Below are 17,931 nucleotides of genomic sequence, written 5' to 3'. Positions count from 1 at the left end.
CGGCTGATAGAGGTACCAGGAGTTTAAGGGAGAGGTGCCTCGGCTGATAGAGGTACAAGGAGTTTAAGGGAGCGGTGCCTCGGCTGTTACAGGAGCGGTGCCTTGGCTGATAGAGGTACAAGGAGTTTAAGGGAGCGGTGCCTCGGCTGATAGAGGTACCAGGAGTTTAAGGGATAGGTGCCACGTCTGTGGTGCCTCGGCTGATAGAGATACAAGGAGTTTAAGGGAGCGGTGCCTCGGCTGATAGAGGTACCAGGAGTTTAAGGGAGAGGTGCCTCGGCTGATAGAGGTACAAGGAGTTTAAGGGATAGGTGCCACGTCTGTTAAGGGAGCGGTGCCTCGGCTGATAGAGGTACAAGGAGTTTAAGGGATAGGTCCCACGTCTGTGGTGCCTCGGCTGATAGAGATTCAAGGAGTTTAAGGGAGCGGTGCCTAGGCTGATAGAGGTACCAGGAGTTTAAGGGAGAGGTGCCTCGGCTGATAGAGGTACAAGGAGTTTAAGGGATAGGTGCCACGTCTGTGGTGCCTCGGCTGATAGAGGTACAAGGAGTTTAAGGGAGAGGTGCCACGACTGTTAAGGGAGCAGTGCCACGGAGGGTGAGGGTGCTGGGATTGTTTGAGAGAGGTGCCGCGGCAGTTTCCGTTAATTTTAGTATTCATGTGTATATAACAGTATGTGACAGTATAATACAGTTTAACAATCATTGGTATCTGCCGGTTGAGTTGCCGTGGCGATTCGTGGCAGCTGTCACAACAGCTGCCTCAACTTTGCGGCAATGACGCCTCGACGGTTGCCATTTTCCTTTCATATTTTGACAATATGTGACAATACTTTACGGTCCTTAAGAGTACGAGTGTTGTTAGTTGTAATTGTTTTAGTCATAAAACACAGATATATATTATTTATATATATTATGTATATTATATATATATTATTTATAAATATATGTATATATAATCTATTTATTTATTATAAATACATATTTATTTATATATGTAAATAATATTTATATATATTATTTATATATGAGAGACAGTAATACAGGATAAGTTACATTGGACTTTTAACAGTGATAAGATCCCATAAAACATATTGATTTGTATATTATATCTGTCCATGATGATGAATATACTGTATATATTAATTGTATGTGTAGGTATGCATGTATATATATATATATATATACGCACACACACTTTTTGAAGAGTTATTGACCCATTTAGCCACAAGAGGGAGTATACCTTTAGGTGGGCATCACCTGTTTATCAGGAGTAAACAAATGCAGCTCACATTCACTAGGCTTTGGAGCACTTTTTAATATCACCCCAGGTATACAAAGTTTTTTGAAACAGTATTTTTTTTCCCCAACTTACATAAATCCATAGTGAAATGTAATTTGTTTGCGTAGCTGTTTTTTTTACACAATTCTAGTCTGCTGGTGTAGTTGCCAGATACTACAGCACTGCCTCCTTATGTTGCAGTAATGTAGTGAATATAACCTTTTACCATACAGGGTTTTTTAATTGTATTTTTCTAATTTAACCTTTTTTCATAAAGCTCCAACTAAATCTAATTGTTTGTTTGTTTGACTCTTAATTATTCGATTGTGTAGTATTTGAATGTGATTTATATGTTATAGCCTACACAATTGATATTCCCTTTTGTAAAATTATCTATTAAATTATACCATACTAATTACTATTTCAAAATTGCAAAGGGTTGATCAACCGCTGGAGGACAGCAAAACGACCCGGTCCCAAAATGCATAGAAACGTCTAAACTGACAACAGAAAATCAACGAAGAAGAAGGAGAACCCGCCTTTCCGGTTACGTCTATGCCAATCACGTGTCCACATCCGGAAGCAGCTCACCGTACTGTAGTGTGGTTCCGAAAGCAGCTAGTTAGCCGCTACAGTGTCAGAAAGCTAAAAACAAAACCCCTTGTTTTTATTAAGTTACACAGTTTCCAGTCCTGAACGTCACCCGGTCAACTAGCTCACACCGCAGGCACAAACGCTACCATGGTTGGTGTAAAAGTGATCGCTAGCGACCCGGACTTCCAACCGGAGCTAGCGGCCGCCGGCTCCAGGCTCGCCGTAGTGAAGTTTACAATGGCCGGGTAAGCTCGCCGACCCGGATCCGAGGCCCAGCAGCGCGTTAGTGTGTCCCTTCAACGTGAGGCCCAACATACATTCACGGGTCGTCGTTCAGCTGTCTGCCGGAGCTCGATACCCCCGTTATCTGATCGTTGCAGCTCTGTATAGCCAGTAACGAAAGGTTAGCATGCTATCTTTAGCTGCTCTTAGCTCTGTGGCTTACAATGACATTGCAGTATTATAGTAGCTTGCTTCCCGAGACTTAACGATGGAAAACATCAACAGTACCACCGATGTCCATGTGGAACCTTTCAATATTTCCCGTCACTGTAACATAAGGCTTGTTTTATAACTTTAATCGTTCTTAGTACAAAGAGCAGCGTTACCTTCGTTGGAGTAGCCGTCGTTAAATGAGTTTCAATGACAGTTCTAATCTATTTACAGCTTGTAATATGTAATAATGTGTATAACGTTAATGAAAATGAAATACATTCTCAGATTAATACGATAAATAGGTGACGGTAAACAACTTTGTAACACAAAAAAGGTGTAAATGACTGTACATGAACAGTCCCTTGATGCACTGTAAATCATGGCCGCACTACCTTATTCAGTCACTGTGATGTACAGCGTTCCTTCGGCTCCTTTAATAACAATTTCATTTATTTATTGCTAACATGTCCTTTGTTCCTCTCCAGGTGTCGTCCCTGCGTCAGAATATCTCCAGCCTTCAACGCGTTGAGTAACAAGTACCCACAGGTCGTCTTCCTTGAAGTAGATGTTCATGTCTGTCAGGTGAGTCCACCGTGTCATCGACGAAGAAGATTTTAAATACCCAAACTGAAACATGATAGCAGGATCAGATCAATGTAGGTTTTGTTCACATTAACCAAAAACTCTTCACAGCAAGTTGTTACTCCACCAAGATATTAACACACATTACGATCTCTGTGAAGCCGTGAACCAAAATATCTTGAATTCCTTGTACAGCTCGATGTTTTAGACTGAGGCAAAGCAGCAGAAATCTAAAATAGACACCACAGAAATGCTGCACGCTGAAAAAAATACAACCATTAAAGCCGAGCAAAGTTTTACGTCCTCGCTTCTTCTTTCTTTCTCAGGGAACAGCGGCCGCCAACAACATCTCAGCCACGCCGACGTTCTTGTTCTTCAGGAACCGGGTCCGGGTGGACCAGTATCAGGGGGCAGACTCCGCGGGTCTGGAGGAGAAGATCAAACAGCACACAGAGAACGACCCGGGAAACAGCGAGGACTCGGACATTCCAAAGGGATACGTGAGTGCAGAGCGAATATTTAGTCTTAGAAGTCAGTCATTTATCAAAGTAGTCCCAAATACTCCCATGTATTTATAGAGGGTAGGAAGGGACGTCTGAAGCAAAAGACACAGTGGATGTGCAACGCTGGAAACCGAACACAGGCGTGAGCAGAATTGTTGCGAGTCAGCCATGTGCAAACGGCGGTCTCCTTGGGTTTGTTTGCAGATGGACCTCATGCCTTTCGTCAACAAAGCCGGCTGCGAGTGCCTCAACGAGAGCGACGAATGCGGCTTCGATAACTGCCTAACGAAGGACTCCTCCTACATGGAGTCCGACTGTGACGAGCAGGTACGAGCTCGCCGCGCTGCTTGAATCTTTCCGTATCTCAAGAATTGTCAGTGTTTCCACAAGTCCGCCATTCTTTTTTTTGGTCTAAAAGACTCGTACCTTTGCCGTGCATCATAGCCAAACACTTTGCTTCAGACCGTCTGCTGTTCGTTGTTAATAGTTTAATTGGGCGGCCGTCCTTTAATCCGCTCTAGTTGCTGATAACTATGGCCTTCAACCAGCCTGTGAAGCTGTACTCCATGAAGCTCCTGTCCTCAGACTTTGGTGAGTTTTTATCACTGCTCTCTACTTCCGGTTCTTAAACTCCCGTCTGCAGGTGGTTAAGATACTTCTGTTCCTCGGAAGCTAACCTCCTGTCCTTCGCTCCCTCCTCTTGTTCTGGTTTTACTCTCAGCTCAAGCCCCCAAGGAGGTGAAGGTGTTCATCAACCTGCCCCGGTCGATGGGCTTCGACGATGCCGAGCGGAGCGAAGCCACTCAGAGTCTGGAGCTGTCTGAGGACGACTACAAAGAAGACGGCTTGATCCCGCTGCGCTACGTCAAGTTTCAGAACGTACAGAGCGTCACGGTGAGGGGCGGAGACTGAGCGGCGGTTAAGCTAGAGACCAGGAGCTTTGGTCCTTCCTGCTTAGGAAGCTTCCTAACTAAGTGAAATGACCCGGAAGTAGCGTAAGTGATGAGAGCTTCTCGGAGGGATTCTCTAATGCAAAAATCTCTAAGGAGATAATTCATTCAGCGCCACAATTCCTGGCGGAGGCAATTTTTCAGTTTCACTGCTGCTGACTGGCGTCACCAACATGCGTCTCCCGTCGCATCAGAACTACGTCGCTTAGTGAAACGCAGCGGTTGTCTATTCCTGAATCCTCACGAATTCTCCGAACCATCTTTCCGTGACCACAGAGGTCAAGGAATAGACGTTAGGAGGTCATTCGAATCCAGCCCAGATGGACCGGCTGATGCATTTCAAAAGGGCGACACGTTTCTGTCTGTGTTTGCGTTCACCATGTAAACCATATCAGAAGTCATCATTTTTACGACGCATCAGGGGAATAGTTTCTGATTTGAGGTGGAAAGTTCTTATCCTGAGCGATTCCTGTGTGTATTGACGCCCTTTGTCTTCTTGTGACATTTTTTCATGCTAGTTGTTCATCAAGTCAAACCAAGGAGACGAGGAGACAACAAAAATCAACTACCTGACGTTCATTGGCACTCCAGTACAGGCCACCAACATGAGCGACTTCAAGAGGGTACGGACCGGTTCCAGCGGGCGCGCCCCGTCGAAGCGTGAGCGCCTTGTACTCAACCGTCCTCTCATTCTGTCGCCATACAGGTCGTGGGAAAGAAAGGAGAGAGTCACTGAGCAGGAGGACGCTGAGAAGGCCAATAGGAGGCTACGGATACATCCAAGGACTTTCCCTCTGCCAAAGCTGCCACACACACACACAGAGCCTCCAGCTGACTGCTCAAGTGCTCGAGGAAATTCTCCATCTGAGGAGTCTACAAGTTTGTATTGTAATTCTGATGAAATGACTGTAAATAAAACAATCCTTTTTCAAAGGCATGTGAGTTGCGTGTGCTTTTCTACTACTTCTACTAGAGGAGGAATGAAGCATGGAAGTTGTTATATACACATTTCCTTGTGTGTGTGTGTGTATATTATATATAAGATGTCCCAGGAGAGCAGATGACTGGATGTAGAGCTCTTAGGGAATGGAAGCCCTGCTTCAGTGTCGCTCCCTCCTGCTCACATGGACTCATCTCTTCGGCATTTAGTTTTGGTACATTATATATATATATATATATATATATATATATATATATATATATATAAATAATGTGTACATTATATATATATATGTATGTGTGTGTATATGTTTTTTATCACCTCAAATGTTACAGTAATAAGTGAAAATGAGGTATACACGGAAAAGATAACTAACTTTGGCGTCATTATTAGAATATTCAACTGTTAATGTAATAGAATATATATATTTGTGTATACATATAGTTTATGTATTATATGTATATTTTATATGTTGTATATGTATATAAATGTTCATAAGCACTCAGTTCATTTTATCGTGTATTCATGAGCACAAAGGTCTTTCATCAGGGTAATATTTCCAAGCTGCTTAGCTGTTCCTGTGTAACAGTAGAAAAGGACATATTTCCTTTACGTTGTCCAGGTTCTACTTGTTTGTTTTCTTCCATGCGCTCTCAAACCATCCTGGTTATGTCAGGTAAATCAAATATCTAACCACTTTCCACTGTTGTGGAGACAGGAAACATTTCATGTATTTTTTCTTGTCAAGGTCAATGATACTGAAAGATAAAGACGTTTTAAAAGCTTCCAACTAACCACGCCCACCGACTGCGTCCGGCTGCCTCACGGCTCCTCCCACTTCCTGCTTCGAGGACACACCTCCTGAGAGGTGAAAATGGCGCAGCAAGGAATCCAGCTGGACCAGGAAAAGCTCTGCTGTCCCGTCTGTCTGGATGTACTGAAGGAACCAGTGACTCTTCCCTGTGGACACAGCTACTGTATGAGCTGTATCGAAAACATATGGGGCCACGGAGACCAGAAGGAAACCCACAGCTGTCCTCAGTGCAGACAGACCTTTGGACCGAGGCCTTCCCTCGTGAAAAACACCATGCTGACGGATTTAGTGGAGGAACTGAAGAAGAAGGGTCTCGCAGCTGCTGCAGCTGATGCCTGCTATGCTGCACTAGAAGATGTGGCCTGTGATTTCTGCACTGGGAGGAAACTGAAAGCTCTCAAGTCCTGTCTGCAGTGCCTGGTGTCCTACTGTGAGCACCACCTCCAGCCTCACTATCAGGTTGACCAATTTAAGAAACACGTGCTGGTTGACCCCTCCGGGAAGCTTCAGGAGAACATCTGCACTCGTCACAACGAGGTGCTGAAGATATTCTGCCGCACTGATCAACAGTGTGTTTGCATTCTGTGCTCCATGGACGAACACAAAGGCCACGACACGGTCTCCGCCGCGGCGGAAATGGCCGAGAGGCAGAAGGAGCTCGGGGAGACTCGCCAGAGGATCCAGCAGAGAATCCAGCGCGGTGAGCGAGACAAGAAGGTGCTTCAGCAGGAGGTGGAGGCTATCAATCGCTGCGCCGATGAAGCCGTGAGGGACAGCGAGAAGATCTTCACGGACGCGAGGCAGCAGATCAGATCCCGTCAGAAATCGGAAGTGAGTGACGTCAATGCGCTTCAGGGGCGGCTGCGGCAGGAGATCTCGGACCTGCGCGGCAAAGACGCCGAGCTGGAGCTGCTGTCCCGCACGGGGGACCACACCCGGTTCCTGCAAAGCTACGCCGCGCTCAAGAGCCTCGGCGAGGCTAAAGAGTCCCCCGGTGCCGGCATCCGTTTCCAGCGGTATGGCGAGGAGGTGGCCGCGGCGGTATCGGAGGTCAGAGGTCAACTACAGGACCTCCTCAGTGAGGAACGGAGCAGCATCTCGCTGGAAGGGACTGAGGAGGTTTTACGGCCACAAGCAGAGCCAGAGACTAGAGCAGATTTCCTCAAATACTCATCTACACTTCAACTGGATCCAAGTTCTGCACATAGATCTTTACATGTTGATAGTAGCCAAGAGGCGCAGTTCCATTCTCACCGTAATTACTGCAGTCCCCACCCAGACAGATTCACCGACTGGCACCAGGTGTTGTGTAGAGAAGGTCTGACTGGACGATGCTACTGGGAGGTGGAGTGCGTTAATTTGGCTAGAGGAGAAATTTTTGTTGCAGTCGCTTACAAGAGCATGAACAGGTCAGGGGTTCAGAGTGCATTTGGAAGCGACAACTCGTCCTGGGCACTGCAATGCTTCCGCAGCGGTTATGAATTTAGACACAACAACGTCAGAACCTCCATCCCAGGCCCTCTGACCTCCACAGTAGGAGTGTACCTGGACCACAGTGCAGGAACTCTGTCCTTCTACAGTGTCTCTGAGACCATGAGGCTCCTCCACAGAGTCCAGACCACATTCACTCAGCCGCTCTGCCCTGGACTTGGTGTGCCTGAGACTGGAGCCTCTTTTAAAATCTCACGTGAAGATTCCTAATGTAGCGTTTGTTTGCTTTCCTCCCTCAAAGTTGTTGCTTCTCATAATGACCAGCAAGTTTTGTAGTAATTCATGGGAAAGATGTGTATACAAAGTAAACAATTACAAACTTAAATGTACATTTCTAAAATAAAAGTAATAACAATTGTGTGAGGGTTAGCGCTAAAAGAAGTTTGTGGTTTAAAATTTATATTTTTATTTTTACATGGAACATGTGATATTGTCATTTGGACTTATCTTCAAAACATGTATCTGTTTATTGAGTCTCTTTAGTCTGTCTGTATTTTTCCTGTAATATTCCAGCTCTGTTGAGGCCTTGAGGCCCTTCTTCACAGCATTTTAATAAATCAAACACAAATAAACCTTTGATTCAGTGTTTAACCCCATCACTTCCCAAGTATCATGAAATTGGCTGAAATAAAGACATTTCACATCATATAAATACATTATCAGTTCTCCTTAGGTAGCGTTGTATCACTCAGTGATTTAATTTTTTTTTTTTTTACCAAAAAGCTTATTTGTTCTGATTGTGCACAATTACCTTGTTCATGCACATTTGGAACATTTGGTATTTCGTATGTTCGGCGTATGTTCTCATCAGAGGCGCATGTCTGGACGTAAACTGGTAAACGTTAAGTGACAATGAAGACAACCAATCGCGTTTGCTGTTTAGGACGTGACGTTGTGACGTTCACCAATCAGCGCTGTCGAACGAGTGACGCGTCCAAACGGCACCGAGCCGATGAAGCTGACGCAAGTTGCATTTCCGCAGCTGAACGGACTCTGTCGGTCGTAGCTTCGTTTCGCTTCCATCTTTTTTTTTCGATACGTAATTATTCATTCCCCCTCACCGGGAAGTCGTAGCACTCACGCTGACATGGCGACGGAGGTAACGAAAGGTGTGGCGAAAGTATCCGTCGGTAAGTTCTAAAGAAACCGCTCACCGGAGCTAGTCAGCTAGCCAGCTAGCCAGCTAGCACCCGAAGACATGTGTGTCCTGCGTATTGCATCATTCGTTAGCAGTTAGCATGCTGGCTAACGCCGATGGATGAAGCGGTAGGTCACCGCTCCGATACGCGGAGGCGTGTTGCACAGTAACCGAGGGCAGGTGAGCGAGGTGACAGCTGGGAGGTGACAGCTGTCAGTCGGGGGGGATTTTGCTTTGGTTGTTTCTGGTCTAAAATAGTCGTTGAAGTCGCCATCTGTCAAATCTGACGTGATTTGGGTTTTCGTTAGTGATGCTTTTGATTTATTTCCGTGTGACTCCACATGCAGGATGGAGATGGCCCGGGACCACCCATAGACGCTTATTTACAGGACTAACACGCTATCAACACATGTGAAGCCAGATGTTAAAGGGTGACGAGCTGGAGCTCAAGCCGGGGACCATAATCAATCACAGCTGTGCCAATTCTAAAATCACGTTCTGATCAAATACCCGGATCGTTATGTGTGCCTTTACTAAACATTTACTAAATAAGGTTAATGTGGCTGCAATAGTAGGCAAAGGCCAACCATATTTCAACTAAAACAGTAAAATCAGCCAATTACACCACGTTAGGGCAGTTTCTAAACTCAGGACATCCAAAATCCAACAAAACCCTATCACTATGACACAGACATGGGTTATTATTATCTAAGTTGTCCTTTTCTATCCAGCTGCAGATGACTCAGCTCTTGAGTTTCACTTTGACCGTTAGGAGGTTTCCTGGAAATGGACCCTTATAGGAAATGGACCCATATTGACGTTGCTGTCTCAGCGAACTATGAAGATCTTCTAATATTTTTAGAATTGTCATTATATTGCATGAAAAGCCCAAATCAATGTCTGTCCCTTTAGAGACACCTAAGCTGCCTTGGGCCACAACTAAACTAATCTAAGTCCAACTCTGTAATGATTTCTAGTTATGGTTAAAGTTGGAACCCTGCTAAATCAGCCATAATCATTCCGGTTGTTGCGGACTCCGATCCGGCTGTGTCACGGTCACTGGACGGCTCTGCCGGTGTCTGATGATATGAAAGTTTTCTGAGGTGTAAAATGGAAAGCAGCCCGTGTGATCCAATGGCAGCGGAGAGGCTGAGCCGGGAGGAGTGTGCGTCTGACTCTGCCTCTGCTTCCCAGGCGAGCTCTATGTGTCGGACAAATGTGGCAGCGACCCGGACGGGGACGGCACCGCGCAGAAACCCTTCAAAACCCCCCTCAAGGTACGTGCCTCGAAATCCACCCGCTGCTTTGCTTCAGCGGTTTTCAGAGCCGTGTTGTTGTTGTTGTTGTCGTCAGCGTCTCAATGTGTTTCCGTACAAATCTTCACAGGCTCTGTTGTTCGCTGGAAACGAGCCGTTCCCGACCATCTACGTGGAATCTCAGAAGGAGGGAGAGGTCGGTGTAAATGTATTTTCTTAAACACTGACAGTGCTTCAAATGTTGCTTTCTATTCATTTTCCCTATAAGCGTTTCCTCTCTTTGTCTTCGTCAGCGCTGGGCGGTGATCTCGAAGACGCAGATGAAGAACGCAAAGAAAGCCTTTAACCGAGAGCAGGCCAAGAGCGATGGCAAGGAAAAGAAGGAGGTTTTGTACCTTTACTTCACTTAAACGCGATGCTGCGTGTGTCCCTGTCAACATAGCTGAGCTGTAATAAATGTCCCTCCAATCAGAAAGCAGATGTGGGGTCTTTAAAATGTTTGCTCCGTTTGGCAGGCGGAGGACACCGAGAGGAGAGAGAAGAACCTAGAAGAAGCCAAGAAGATCCACATTGAGAAGGACACCAGCCTGCCTGAGCCTGATACGGTCAGCGATACTCTTCCCACGGTTCTATTCTGTAACGCTTATTGGATGTCAGCGCTAGTACCCTGTTTGTCTTTAAGTCCACACATAAAGCATTAGCATTAGCATTAGCATTAGGTCAGATCATACCAACAAGCCCCGAGGGAGCTGTGGCTTTCATCATGTTCCCATTAAAATGCTAAAACGTTATAACTGAATATTAGGGTTAGTCCCTGATTGCATCATCCAACTCTAAAAACTAAGTTATTTGTGTTATTGTTCAGCTAGTGAGGAGACCCTGGTCTGATGCTTCCTGAGAGGTGGTTCCTCCGAGGTCGCCGTGGTTCTGCCTCTTTACGTAGCGCTGCTTTTTCTGCAGACTGGCTCTGCTCATTCACAGGTTCTCCTTCAACGTGTCCCATTTTAGCAGCTAACTTGGTTACTGTGTATCTGATATATGACCTTGTCCCTAGAAACCATGACAACACATTGGGGTTCTCTCACACTTGGATAGATATTGAAAGTGCAAAGAAATAAGGGTAGACAATGGTTCTAAAACACCAATAACAACAAAAACTTCATCCGGAAATGTCTGAGCAAAGAATAATTAAATAAGATAACATCTGACCTGATGTTCAGTAGCAGCTGTCAGCGCTTCTGTTGATAACGACCAGTGAGCTGAAGATGAGCGTGGACTGTTTTGCAGGTTAAAATCCATCATCTGGAGGCCAGAAGAGGGCAGAGGGTCAAAGTGTTGGGATGGGTCCATCGCCTCAGGAGACAAGGTACATGGAGACGGCCTCTGGCCTCAAACCCTCGCCATTGATGGCTTTATTCTGTTTGCTTATTATGAGCATTATAAAGTTAGGTCTTCATATGATCTCGTAAAATGTAGTTTTGGTTAGAAACTTTAATAAATGGGGGTTGCTGTACAGAGACACAACAATATTAGATACAAATATCGTGTGGAGCTTTTCTAGTCTTCTGAGCGCTCAGCACTTGGTCCCATGTGGACATATTCAGAACCTGTTAACAGAGGAGCACCACGGCTCACCCAAGACCGTAACGTTAATAAAAGCCTCACGTTTCTTACCTTTCACAATAAAAGCCCTAGACGTACTCACTAACCTTTCTCCAGAGGAACCTGAATTTGAAAAGGCCTTTGAATGTGTGTCTCCTTCAGGGAAGAACCTGATGTTCATCGTGCTGAGAGATGGAAGTGGCTTCCTGCAGTGCGTCCTGTCTGATAAACTGGTACAGCTTCACAACTCTTCATATGTGTTACATCACGACCGCAGAGATAAAAGGAACGTTTGAATGATACAAAGATCTATTTCGTTAACACATGAAGTCACAAACAGAACTTGTCTGGTCACAAGTTTTAGTGACTATGAAACACGATCATTCCAGAAGCTTTAAAACCTACCAATGTTTCCGTCAATAAGGCCAAATACATCTTCATCAGTGTGCACAAAACCAACGCACCGTATTTGGGGCAGATTGCACTTGATTGGACTCCAGTGCCAGACATCTTCATCTCGTCTTGTCTGTCTGCAGTGCCAGTGCTACAACGGCTTGGTGTTGTCCACAGAGAGCACCGTGGCTCTGTACGGGACCGTCACTCCGGTTCCTGAGGGCAAACAGGTGAACAAACCCGCACTCACATGGGCCACCTGTTGTTTTTCATTCCACCTCATTGTTTTCCTTTGAGTGAAACAATAGGAAATGATTCTTCAAAATAATAATTGAAATCATCATCAGTTGCCAACCTCAACAGGAGATGGACGTGGGTCCCTTTCTGCTGAGATCCAACATCTTGTTTTCCTGTCTTTTTATTGTGGAGAAAAGTGTGAATTGCCACTAGGACGAGTCCTAGTCACCTGATCAGTGAGCTCTTGTCCCCGTCTTCTAGGCGCCGGGAGGCCACGAGCTGCACTGTGACTTCTGGGAGCTGATCGGCTTGGCTCCGGCAGGCGGCGCCGACAACCTGCTGAACGAGGAGTCTGACGTGGACGTCCAGCTGAACAACAGACACATGCTGATCCGAGGAGAGAACGTCTCCAAGGTCCTCCGGGTCCGATCCGCCGTCACGCAGTGCTTCAGGGAGCACTTCTTCAGCCGCGGATACTGCGAGGTGACGCAGCGCCGCCAGGAACTAAACCCTGGCTTTATCCAGTCAGGGCTGAGATGATCATGAATACTGTCACACTACACTTTTAACCGCGGTGTCAGTTTCCTCCTCTGCTCGCACTAATGGAGTCTTTCCCGGCTGTAGATCACTCCTCCCACCCTGGTGCAGACGCAGGTGGAGGGCGGCTCCACGCTCTTCAACCTCAACTACTTTGGCGAGCAGGCGTTCCTGACGCAGTCCTCTCAGCTCTACCTGGAGACCTGCATCCCCGCTCTGGGAGACACCTTCTGCATCGCCCAGTCGTACCGGGCCGAGCAGTCGCGCACCCGCAGACACCTGTCAGAGTGAGCACGGACCCGCTGCTACTACACGTGTTCAAATGGGTCAATGCCACCACAGCCACGGATCCTGAGTGGCCTCCGCTGTGTTGATTGGCTGATTTGTCGTCCGTGTCCAGGTACACTCACATCGAGGCCGAGTGTCCCTTCATGACGTTTGAGGACCTGCTGACCCGACTGGAGGAGCTGGTGTGTGACGTGGTGGACCGGGTGCTCAGATCTCCCGCCGCACAGCTGCTCTACGACATCAACCCCGTACGTGCCCCTTTTCTAAATACGCCTCCGTCAGAGCGGGGGAGGAGCCACTCACCTGGTTTCTGATGGGGGAACGTTAGTGGGGGGAGGAGCTTCCTCTGGATGCTTTAGCTGTTGATCAAACGCCCCTCAGACGCAAGGTGTGGTCATCGTTTAGTATTTCTCCCCCTCCAGAACTTCAAACCCCCCAAGAGGCCGTTCAAGCGGATGAACTACACCGAAGCCATCGAGTGGCTCCGAGAGCACGACATCAAGAAGGACGACGGCACCTTCTACGAGTTTGGAGAGGTGACGACTGCACACCGCACGCACACACCATAAGCAATATATTAACTTATCGCACAAAAGGAAAAATGACTGTGATCATTTTTGTTGTTGCGATATTCGTTCTCCATATAAATGAACGTCACCAACGTTTTAGTCGATGGCGCTTTCCTCTCGTCTGCTTCCATTGTGAGGGGCGGGGCTTAGGCAGCGCCGTCTCACGCGCACAGCGGACCGAGATCAGGATAAACTAGTTTAAATGGACTTTGTTACGAAGCCGCAATCTTCAGTTGTGGGAACCTTTTGGCTTTAAGCCGAATGAGGGAAGAGAGCCGATAACGTGAACGAGCCGGTCCGTCGACTTGGTTTAAAAACACTGGCCGCCGTGGTCGAAGCCGCCGCGTTAAACCTCCCCGGCTACCGCAGCGCACTCTTCCTCTGGACACATTTTCTCAAACCTACCGGATCGCACCGAACTCCATACTCAGTGTCCCTCGCACTTATTAGAATCTGAATGTGAAGATAAATGTCTAAATATTGTGGCCAATAAAGCGTTCTTTGTCCTCTGAAGGAGCGTACTTGCATCACTATGCTATTGTACTGTCATTTCAGTTATCAGTGGCATGAAGTGGTTGGAAAACTGCAATAATATCGTTGGATCCCACTCCTTCCATAATGTAACTCCACCTTTAGTCAGACCCTGGAGCCACAGGAGGCGTGTGGTGATCTTCATGACCAGGAAACTGCACCTAATGTGTAGGATCGGTGGAGTGACTCTTTAATGTTGTTGTTGTTGTTGTGGTTCCTTCTTGTAGCATAAGAGCTTCTAGTTAACGTTCTGTTGCACGTCCGTAACAAAGCTGCTGTTTCCACACCAGCCTGTAGGGGGCGTGGCCTACTGTCAGCTGGAGCTCCGATAGATTAATAGTCAGAAACACTGCAGGTTTTCCCACTTACGAAGCATGTAGGAGTCTGTAATGGTATCGTAGTCAGAAATCACATAATACTTATTGACAAGTATTTGATGCATCAGAGAAGCCAAACTTATATTTGGTACAGAAACCTTTGTTTGCAATTAGACATAATACGTTTCCTGTAGTTCTTGTAGGATTTTGGCCCACTCCTCCATACAGACCTTCTCCACATCCTTCTGGTTTCGGGGCTGTTGCTGGGCAACATTCGGCTCCCTCCAAAGATTCTCCATTGGGTTCAGGTCTGGAGACGGGCTCGGCCTCCCCCGGACCTTGATGCTTCTGACAGAGCCACTCCTTAGTTGCCCTGGCTGTGTTTCATCTTCAATGAGCTCACTGAGGGAAGGAGGTTGGTGGCCAAGATCTGGCGATACATCCATCCTCAATACGGTGCAGTCGGCCTGTCCCCTCTGCAGAAAGGCCTCCGCAAAGAAGGATGTCTCCACCTCCATGCGTCCCGGTCGGGATGGTGTTCTTGGGGTTGATCTTGCAGACTGAGGGAGATTGACCTTCCTCCATTTTCTAATAATTAATAACAGTTGCCTTCTCACCGCGCTGCTCGCCTGATGTCCTGGCGCAGCTCTCTGGTCTCGGCCGTTGTGGAGAGGTTGGAGTCTGTCTGATTGAGCGTGTGGACAGGTGTCTTTTATACAGGTAACGAGTTCAAACAGGTGCAGTTAATACAGGTAATGAGTGGAGAAGAGGAGGGCTTCCTACAGACAGGTGGTCTTACTGGTTGGTGGGTGATCACATACTTCATACGTCATGCAATAAACTGCAATCAAACATACATGTGATTTTCTGGTTGAAGAGTAACTGATAAGAATGAGTCTCCTACATGCTTTGTAAGTGGGGAAACCTGCAAAATCTGCAGCTTATCAAATACTCCGTACTGTAAGTTGAAAACCACCTCGCTTTCCATTCGCTTTACCTGAAAAGATTCAGACGCTTTCTAAACAGCATTAAAACCCCACGTGTAGTGGATGAGTGGTGGAGAAGCCTCTGTGTCCTTCGGGCGGTGACGTCTGTGCTGTTGTTTTGAATCTCCTGCTCTCAGGACATCCCCGAGGGTCCAGAGAGGCTGATGACCGACGCCATCAACGAGACCATCCTGCTCTGCCGCTTCCCAGTCGAGATCAAATCCTTCTACATGCAGCGCTGCCCCGAGGACCGGCGCCTCACCGAGTCGGTACGGACCTCAGGGCGCCCCAGCCGGCTACCATCAGGGGGGACATGGGGGCTAAGATGGGAACTGTCCACCTAAACCTGCTTTATTGAGTGCAGGACGCCCTTTCTGACGTGTGTGTGTGTGTCTCGCGTGTCGCGTAGGTGGATGTGTTGATGCCAAATGTTGGCGAGATCCTCGGGGGTTCGATGCGTATCTGGGACGCTGAGGAGCTGCTGGAGGGCTACAAGAGGGAGGAGATCGACCCGACCCCGTACTACTGGTACACCGACCAGGTAACGCGAGGACCACCATCCACGCCCCCCCCCAACGCCGCGCAGTGTGACATGTGTCACCACTGCGCCGCCGCCGTGCTGGCTGGTCGCTTCCTGCCAATGGTCCCTTGATTGTGTTCCAGACGTCAGACACCTTGCTTTCCAAATGAAAACAAGTTTGAAACCAGTAATATGTAGTAATATGTACAATATTTCACATATGAAAGATATGTATTCTAATGATAGTACTAATGTTACCAGTAGTCTAGCTATAACAACGCTGTATGTTCCCCTTACAAGCATATACACACACACACACACACATTGCCACGTGCAGATTACATATCTATTCCTACCTGTATACATTTCACACATGTAGGCAAAAAGGACTTGATAAACATAAGTACAAAAGTTGAAATAAATACATTTATTTATCTATTTTCACAAGCACTTCCTCCACTGCTGCCTCATAGAGCCGTGAGTCCGTGCCTGGCGTGTTGGAATATTCCTACAAGAACCAGCTGTACCGTGTGTAGCGGCCCGCGTGTAACGGCCCGTGTGTAACGACCCGCGTGTGTGTTTCTTCCAGAGGAAGTACGGCACGTGTCCTCACGGCGGCTACGGTCTGGGCCTGGAGCGGTTCCTCACCTGGCTGCTGAACAGACATCACATCAGAGACGTCTGCCTGTACCCACGCTTCATCCAGCGCTGCCGGCCCTGAGCGCGCACACACACACACACACACACACACGCACACACACACTTTCTGTTGGTGCATCTGCATCTTGGCATGTGGCCATCAAACGTGTCGCTACAACTTTGAATCAAATCTAAAGGATACTGTGTTCTTTTTTTCCCCAATAACCCTCGTTGTGTTGAGTTCCGATGGTGACGTCTCGCCGCGGGCCGTCCGCTCCGCCTGCGGGTCTCTGCCTTTACAGCTTCTTCCTCGTTGGTTCTGACTGGAAACCTGAATGCGATGAGCTTTGCCTCTGCTGGGTTTAGATAACCGTCGTAGTCTCCTGTGGTTGTTGAGTATAAACTCTTCTCCTGTGAGTGAGATCTGTTCTCATAATTCCCCTCTGAGACCTTTCTGGTCGTAGAAAGAATTCGGACTCCATCGCCGCGCGTCCCGCCCCCGGCTCCTGGTCGGGGGGGACGTTAAGTCGCATCAGACTTCTAACACAACGCTAGTCACAGGCAGCGAGGAAGAGGTCTGTGTGGTTCAGAGACGTGACCTCGGGGCTCCATGTTCGTGTTTCAGATAAACCTCGGCTCAATGCTGTGCTCCAATAAATGTGATTCCAACAGATGGTGGTGTGAGGGCTTCCTGTGATGTGCTCAGAGCCGATCACTGATCGGATGTTAATATGGATACATTTATATATCGATATAAATGTGCATTACAAACTGAATAACATGAAGGAAAAAAAGTTTCACACCAAGACATGCCATGTAAACGATGGCGTAAGTCCTAGTTACTGTAACAAATGTATAGAATGAATATTTAAATATAAAGCTGGTTTGGAGGATAGAAGTAAACTTCAAGACTCGTGGGATCAAACAAGAGTTGGGTTCATGTGAGTAACTCAGATCTCCACAAAGCTGTTTGTTCTTAAACCACGATGCTTCGAGCTGATAAACTATCTGAACACACGCAGAGTGGGTGGGACCGGCCTGAAGAGGGGCGTGGTTTTATAAGGTACACAAACGTGGATGTGACGTCATACTAAAATAAGTGCCCTGCGTCCAGAAAACTACACCAAGCTACCACAATAAAGGTTTAAAGTATATACAAATACAATTATTCATAAAACGTATTGTAAACAACGTGCAACACTACGTACAAGCCATGGCTTTCAACTTCATCTCAATTTCTTTGTTTGTCAATTTAAACTGAAAATAAAATTAGACACCATTGGCATTGATAAAAAGAAAATTGATGACTTAACATTACTAGAAGAAAG

General features: G+C 46.9%; 3 protein-coding genes across 3 annotated transcripts; all 3 read left to right on the top strand.

Moving 5' to 3' along the window:
* Positions 1-1,792: 1,792 nt before the first annotated feature.
* Positions 1,793-5,282, top strand: txnl1 (thioredoxin-like 1). Its single transcript, XM_040198534.2, has 8 exons — positions 1,793-2,120; positions 2,796-2,892; positions 3,219-3,392; positions 3,600-3,722; positions 3,917-3,986; positions 4,117-4,289; positions 4,864-4,968; positions 5,052-5,282. Exons 1-8 carry the CDS (start codon positions 2,023-2,025, stop codon positions 5,079-5,081), a joined length of 870 nt encoding a protein of 289 aa, XP_040054468.1. The 5' UTR covers positions 1,793-2,022; the 3' UTR covers positions 5,082-5,282.
* An 844-nt stretch (positions 5,283-6,126) lies between these two features.
* LOC120832331 (E3 ubiquitin/ISG15 ligase TRIM25) lies at positions 6,127-8,162 on the top strand. The gene has a single exon (XM_040198529.2). The coding sequence runs from the start codon at positions 6,160-6,162 to the stop codon at positions 7,798-7,800; it is 1,641 nt and encodes a 546-aa protein (XP_040054463.2). The 5' UTR covers positions 6,127-6,159; the 3' UTR covers positions 7,801-8,162.
* Positions 8,163-8,489: 327 nt separating this feature from the next.
* On the top strand, positions 8,490-17,276 carry nars1 (asparaginyl-tRNA synthetase 1). Its single transcript, XM_040198528.2, has 15 exons — positions 8,490-8,720; positions 9,923-10,005; positions 10,115-10,180; positions 10,278-10,370; positions 10,500-10,589; positions 11,272-11,350; positions 11,749-11,819; positions 12,123-12,209; positions 12,478-12,699; positions 12,841-13,040; positions 13,154-13,289; positions 13,464-13,577; positions 15,582-15,713; positions 15,854-15,985; positions 16,554-17,276. The coding sequence occupies exons 1-15, from the start codon at positions 8,678-8,680 to the stop codon at positions 16,683-16,685; spliced, it is 1,680 nt and encodes a 559-aa protein (XP_040054462.2). The 5' UTR covers positions 8,490-8,677; the 3' UTR covers positions 16,686-17,276.
* The last annotated feature ends 655 nt before the right edge of the window (positions 17,277-17,931 follow it).

This window comes from Gasterosteus aculeatus, chromosome 14 (genome assembly GCF_964276395.1).
Source record: "Gasterosteus aculeatus chromosome 14, fGasAcu3.hap1.1, whole genome shotgun sequence".
Taxonomy (NCBI): domain Eukaryota; kingdom Metazoa; phylum Chordata; class Actinopteri; order Perciformes; family Gasterosteidae; genus Gasterosteus; species Gasterosteus aculeatus.
Note: the sequence above shows the minus strand (reverse complement) of the source record. Positions and strands in the feature narration are given on the sequence as shown.

Bases quoted from the DNA above. Each gene is read 5' to 3' on its own strand.
- txnl1 (XM_040198534.2), top strand. From the start codon at position 2,023: ATGGTTGGTGTAAAAGTGATCGCTAGCGACCCGGACTTCCAACCGGAG. The intron at 2,893-3,218 runs GTGAGTCCACCG...TTTCTTTCTCAG, and splicing joins TAGATGTTCATGTCTGTCAG to GGAACAGCGGCCGCCAACAA. The intron at 3,393-3,599 runs GTGAGTGCAGAG...GTTTGTTTGCAG, and splicing joins CGGACATTCCAAAGGGATAC to ATGGACCTCATGCCTTTCGT.
- LOC120832331 (XM_040198529.2), top strand. From the start codon at position 6,160: ATGGCGCAGCAAGGAATCCAGCTGGACCAGGAAAAGCTCTGCTGTCCC.
- nars1 (XM_040198528.2), top strand. From the start codon at position 8,678: ATGGCGACGGAGGTAACGAAAGGTGTGGCGAAAGTATCCGTCG. The intron at 10,181-10,277 runs GTCGGTGTAAAT...TGTCTTCGTCAG, and splicing joins AATCTCAGAAGGAGGGAGAG to CGCTGGGCGGTGATCTCGAA. The intron at 13,578-15,581 runs GTGACGACTGCA...TCCTGCTCTCAG, and splicing joins CCTTCTACGAGTTTGGAGAG to GACATCCCCGAGGGTCCAGA.